The sequence below is a fragment of the Pinus tabuliformis genome, chromosome 4_1 (genome assembly GCF_031772625.1).
Source record: "Pinus tabuliformis cultivar Carrire ecotype Pingquan chromosome 4_1, CPIR1, whole genome shotgun sequence".
In the NCBI taxonomy this organism is placed as follows: Eukaryota; Viridiplantae; Streptophyta; class Pinopsida; order Pinales; family Pinaceae; genus Pinus; species Pinus tabuliformis.
Genome location: NC_142303.1, coordinates 599,538,865 through 599,545,276, shown reverse-complemented (window position 1 = coordinate 599,545,276; position 6,412 = coordinate 599,538,865). Strand labels below are relative to the sequence as shown.

At 42.5% G+C, this 6,412-nt stretch overlaps 1 protein-coding gene across 1 annotated transcript; it reads right to left on the bottom strand.

The window, feature by feature from the left end:
* Nucleotides 1-1,071: 1,071 nt before the first annotated feature.
* Nucleotides 1,072-6,083, bottom strand: LOC149177414 (uncharacterized). Its single transcript, XM_089421740.1, has 2 exons — nt 2,067-6,083; nt 1,072-1,965 (listed from the first exon to the last, which is right to left on the bottom strand). The coding sequence occupies exons 1-2, from the start codon at nt 6,081-6,083 to the stop codon at nt 1,072-1,074; spliced, it is 4,911 nt and encodes a 1,636-aa protein (XP_089277866.1).
* Nucleotides 6,084-6,412: the final 329 nt, after the last annotated feature.

Genomic DNA, 6,412 nt, shown 5'->3' with positions numbered 1-6,412 from the left:
AGGCTACACCCGGCGCCCAGGTGGCAGTGCTCAGGGAGCCACCACTTCGTCTGCCTTCATGGGTAGCTCGAGCGGCACTCCTCCGATTACGGGGATCCCAGGTGGCAACGCTCCTGATGCCATTGCTGGCTGCTCAAGCGACTTACCTCTGGCGACTGGTCCTCCAGCTGGCAGGGCAGACGGTGATGCGGCGACAGAAGGCGTGGTTTGGTATGGAAACGAATGTCCAGTTGTCGAGGAGGCTCCAGACCAGGATTTCCCAATGTGACGACACGTGGCCTCCCAAAAGCCACCTCAGAGTTCTCATGCTGAATGGTCAGGTCCTGGTTTATGTGGTTTTGTATCTAGTTCTATCTGGTCTTTCAACTATTTCAGAATGGTGAATTCTCATGTCTTCATTCTGGTTTTGTTGTTGTTCTCCCAGTCTTTAATATGGTTTTCTGAAATTCCAAACTGGTTTCCCCAAATCTGGGGTAGTTATGTTTTCCAGAAGAGACTTAGTTGCTCTATGCTAAGGCTACAGCCACATTGTAAATATTTTTTGCCTTCCTTTTAATAGAATTAGCTTTTACAGAGAAAAAATATATATATATTAATCTTGTATACTTTTTATTAAATAATTTTCATTTTTATTTTTTTAATGGAATATATTATTTCATTTAAATAATTCAAAACTTTATAGATAAATGAGAATATGAAAAATAAAACAAGACTATTTTAATTTTATATTTTTATTTAGATAAACTAATATATTATATTTTTAATATTAATGTTACATACTTCTAATTTAAATAGTTCAAATTTCTAATCATAATATTGTTTTGCTAAATATAATGTAATGTTTTATTTTTTTTTTATTTTTTTAGACAAATATCGGTTGCTATATTATGAGCTGAAAAAAGGAGTCAGTTCTCCATACATACAATACTTTCTGGATATCATGGATCAGAGGAATTACAAAAAGGTTCCCTTCCTTGATCCTTGTTCTAGTAGTTCTGCCTCTGAAACTTCCTAAACTACTATAAATCCTAACATATTGCAAAGACCAAAATTTACAACTACACATCATAATTAATCTATTTCAATATGATTGATCTGCCTAGCCGTGGACTCTTCCGGATTTGGGTCTGGATCCACCTGTTTTGCGCTGGAGGAGCTGGGGGCAGCCTTGTTCTTTTTATCCATCATGTACTGTAGGATTTCAATCGACTCTTCTGCATGACTACAGCGATTTGCCAAGTTTCTGAACTGTTCATAGAGAGAGGACACTCTGTGCAGAAAAAGATTAATTTCTACCCTGTATTTCTCATTAAGAATCCTATACTGGTCCTCCATTCTTGTCTCCAAACTCTTGACCTGGTCCTCCATGATGCGTTGTTGTGCTCTTAACTCCTCAAATTCTGCTTGAAGGTCTGCACAATGGAGACAATCTTCTGATCGATTCATACTTGTCTCAGGCGACTTCCTGTTTGATATATCAGCCACTGAAACTCGAGTCTTTGAAGCACGATTGTAGCTGAGCAAGGCAGCTACTGTGATTCGAGCAGGCTTGATGGATGGAGCACTATGCCAAATACTGCTGTGCCAATGCTCACCCAGACCACTTTGCTTAATGCGTTGATGAGCTCTATTCTCTGTTGTATATATAGAATCGGACTGCTTGCTTCGAAGGCGGGAAGGTGTCGAATTGGGTGTCTTGGGATTATTGCTGATCCGCAGAGCGGTCAGGTGCAAATCTTGCATAGCATGGAGGTTCGATCTGAAAGGACGATCCTCGCCTGAGAGCCTGTGCCATCTCGCGTTTTTAGACGAGTTCCTGATTGCATATCTGGGCAAAATCCTACCCACATGTCCTATTCTATCGCCGGCACGGATTACCTGATCAATCCCACTAGTTCTGTCAGCTGGGAACCGCGTGCTGTTGACTTGATATGAAACGGTCATGGTAATGGTTGGAATGTCACACTGGAGTTACAGCACAGACTGCCAATGGGCCTTTCGCATGCACTGTTGGCATGCTTATCCGCTTCCTTGTTCAAACTGCGAAGGATGTGGTGATAACTTACCTCTTCCATTGTTTCATGAAGGATTTGGTTTCGCTGATTTATCTGCTGGAGGAGTATGTTTGGAGTGCTCTGCCGGTGTGCCATAAGTCGAATGATTATTGAGGAATCCCCGAACACTGCTGCCTTATTTATCCCAAGTTTAATTAATTGGGTGAGTCCCTGAAACAGGGCTAGTCCTTCGGCTCTATTGTTGGAGTTCTCCCCTAGCCCCCATTCATATTGAAGGATGCAGTCTCTGTTTGCGTTACAAATAAGGCCCCCTGCACCTGCCAAACCCGGATTCGACTTTGATGCACCATCAAAGAATAGGCAGAATCTATTACAGTTACTCATCCAGTTAGAAAGTTCCTCTTCCTTCAATCTCAGTTTCCATGCACTGTTTGCTTCCTTCACCTTTGTCCCCCTCCTGTTGGTTTCCTGAGCACTGGATATATTCTCCAGAACGTTACTGAGAAAAGTTCTCTCCTCTGTACTGTAGCTTGTTGCGTTAATTTGGCCATTGGTGTGATTTGTTATTGATTCGAGAGCCAACATTTTGGCCTTATGGCAGATTTTCCTGGTGCTGAATCCTTTTTCTTGGAATACCTTGCCATTTCGCGCTAGCCAAATGCGCCATAGAAGTGTGAGTGGTATGGTGTTCCATACTCTTTGAGCCAGTTGGCTTCTTTTCTCCTTCCAAGGGCAGTTCTTCCTCCATTTATAGATCGTTTCTGCAATTGTGTTCTGGGGTTCCCATGGTGATTCTCCAATTGAGGCCATTTCCTTCCAGCATTCTCCGGCAACCGAGCAATCAATAAATAAGTGCTGCATTGTTTCCTCTGATCTGCAGCAGTTTGGGCACCTGGATGGGCCCATTATACCTCTCTTTCTAAGGTTTTCCGCTGTTAATGTTTTCCCTTTCAGAAGAAGCCAAATGAAGAACTTAATCTTGGGGGGTGCCTCAGCTCTCCATACTATTTTCCATTGGTTCCAGGGTTCCTGTTGATAGGTGCTGTCACAAAGATATTGATGTCCCGCTTTAACTGTGTATTGTGTTCCAGATGGATCCCATCGATACCCATCCAGTGCACCTTCTTGAACCAGAGCTTTGCTGTGGAGGAGCGCTTTTAGGGCGATGAGACTGTTATCCAACACATTGGGTGGGTCCAGAAAGTTCCAGCCTATCCAGGCATGAGTATGGGTATCCCATTTTGATATTTGGGACAGGTGGAAGAGTCCTTTATCATTGAGCCAGTTTATGATTGGGATTGCCTCTGCTTTGGAACCGATAGGCTGTTGCCCAAGGATTTTGTCTATAGAGAAATTGATATTGTTTCCCCCGCCTGGAACCTTAGAGATATTTTGACACATGAATGGAATTGCCTTCTTACAAAGATGCCAGATTTTTGTACAATCTCTGTTAGGAATATTAGACTCCAGAAGTTGTTGCCTTGTACAGTTTAGGTATTTAACCTCCAAAACCTTCTTCCACCACACTGTAGGCCCTGTGATCAGTCTCCATACAATTTTTTCTCCGAGGGCCAAATTGAGAAGCTTTGGGGACCTGATGCCCAATCCTCCTTTCTCCTGAGATTGGATTATGTTCTTCCAGCTTACTAGATTGAATTTGCTTTTGTCCATTTTCCCTCCTTGCCAAAGAAAGTGCCTGAATACTTTTTCCATTTTCTGATGGAAAGCAGTTGGAGCATGATATAAAGAAAAACGGTAAATGGGGAGAGATGCAATACCTGATTTTAGAAGAATTAGCCTTCCTGCTGGGTTCAACCACATTGTGCCCCATTGCTGCACTTTCCTCTTTATTTTATCCAGTATCTCATTCCAGGTGTCCGCTTTCAAGGGCCCCAAACTTACTGGCATTCCTAAATAGGAGAAGTGATTCCATATTAGACTGCAAGGAACTCCAAATATACTTGCTATGCTGTGGATGGTATGATTTGCAGTATTCCATCCGTAGATGCAACTTTTTATCTGGTTGACTTTCCCTCCTGAGTAATCCATGAATTGGTCCAAGAGCTTTTTAAATCGCCTTGCTATTGTAGTGGATGCTCCTCCTATCAGCAGAGTGTCATCTGCAAACTGAGAATGGTTGATGTTCTTTGCTCCATGTTCGATCTTGATGCCAGTGATTAATCCTACTCTCCTGTTATAGTCCAAGGCTTGACTGAATGATTCAGCCATAAGGATGAACAGATAGGGAGAAAGCGGGCAACCTTGTCTGAGACCACGGGATGATTGGAAGGCTGCACATGGTCTCCCATTTATTAAGGGGGAGATCCAAGGTCCAGTTATACATGCTGCAATCATAGTGATGAAGGAAGAATCGAACCCAATTTTGTGAAGAACAGCATACAGATAGGAGTGCCTTACCCTATCGAAGGCATTTGCAAGATCCAGCTTTAGAACAAATCCTCTTTCCTTCCTGGTTAAGCTTGAGTGGATGGCCTCTTGAACAAGGAGTATAGAATCAGTAATGTGCCTGTTGGGGAGAAAACCCCCTTGATTTTCAGAGATCAAGGAGGGAAGGAGAGGTTTAAGTCTGGTTGCCAATATTTTCGAAATTATTTTGTAAGCTGAGTTGCATAATGAGATTGGCCGGAATCTCGAGAAGGAGGAAGGGCGATTTTCTTTTGGTATTAAAGCAAGGTAAGTGGAGTTGGTGAATCCCCCCATTTTACCTTTTCTCATCACCCATCGAATCATCTTTAAGAGATCTTTTTTTATTATTGACCAGTATTCCCTATAGAAGCTGATGGAGAATCCATCCGGTCTCGGTGCCTTATCCGGATGCAAACTCCAAATAGTTGCTTTAATTTCCTCTTCTTCCACTTCTTTCGTAAGATTATTGTTCATTTCTTGAGTGACCCCTTTCGGCAAATACTGGAGCATATCTGAGTAATCTTTTGAACCTTTTTCTTCAGTCAGAAGTTGACAAAAATGCCTGGTGGCTGCTTCCTTTATAGAATCCTGAGTACTATATCGGTTTCCCTCATTGTCTGTTATTGTGCTCACTGTGTTTCTAAGTTTTCGCACAGTGGCTTGCTTATGAAAATAAGCTGTGTTTTTATCCCCTTCCTGCAACCAAAGTTGCCTTGATTTCAATCTCCACTTTATTTCTTCGTCCCTAAGGATTTGACTCAGCTGTGAATATAATTTACCTTCCTGATCTTTATTCTGCTGAGATAGCCCCTGCCTTTCGATGCTCTGTTGTATCTCCTCTAACTCTTGTTTGATTTTCTGTTTATTTAGTTTGGGCTCTTGATAATTTCTCCTTGCCCAGCTCTTTAAAGTCTGCCTAACTCGTTTAAGCTTTGTCTCCCAGATATAACTTGGAGACCCCTCTACATGATGGAGCCATGTCGCTTGCACCACTTCTTTTGCAGCTGGTATCCGGTTCCATATTGAGCTATATTTGAAGGGTATGGGCCCTAGCGGGCAGTGGCTTTGGAGAGTTAGAGTTATCGGATAGTGGTCAGAGGCCGACACATTGAGGATATTTGAGTAGCCTGTTGAGAAAGTGGAGAGGTATGTTATGCTAATGAGGAATCTATCCAGCCATTCCATGATGTTGCTGGCTCCAATTCTTCTGTTACTCCAGGTATACCTACGATTTTTGGGTCTGACATCAACTAGATCATGATCCTGAATTATAGTCTCTAATCGACTTCTGGAAGGGTCAGGAGTGAAATTACCTCCTCTTTTTTCATTAGCATGCAGCACTAGATTGAAGTCTCCTGCTACAATGAGATTGGTATTCTGGTCCAGATCTATGTTTGCTTTCAGAGTGTCCCAGCATATCTCTTTTTCTCTATACTGATTTGGAGCATACACATTATACACTGTCACTGATTGGCCTCCGGTTCTGCTGTCCAGTGCGGTTCGAATCCAGTTTTGATGAACATTAGTAGAGCTGCACATCCATTTGTTGCTATCCCATAATGTTGCTATACCGCCTGAGGCTCCTCTTGCCTCACTTATGCTTCCACAAAAATGTTTTTGCTGACTAATGACTCTATTCATTTCACATTGATCTTGCTTTGTTTCTTGTATAAGCATGATTTCAGGGTACTCACTGTGGATCAGATCCTTGAGGGCAACTAACTTGGAGGGGTGCCCTAATCCCCTACTATTCCATGATAGTATTTTCATCATGAGATACCTGATATGTGGAGAGGTGCTCGCCTCTCATGTCCTTTATTACTGTTCTCTTTTTCCAGGTGCCCAAGTATAAAGGACTCTATTGGCGTTTGAGTGCCCAATGCTATATCTTTTTGTGCACTTTCATCCCTTTGTTGTTTAGCTGATTTTCTTCCAGGGCCTGGCTTTTTTGGAACATCACTGGGCGCTCC

What these genes read in the sequence shown, in the direction of transcription:
- LOC149177414 (XM_089421740.1), bottom strand. Translation starts at nt 6,083, where the DNA reads ATGAATAGAGTCATTAGTCAGCAAAAACATTTTTGTGGAAGCATAAGT. An exon ending in TTCATGAAACAATGGAAGAG is followed by an intron (nt 1,966 to 2,066) that starts GTAAGTTATCAC and finishes CTGTAACTCCAG; the next exon opens with TGTGACATTCCAACCATTAC.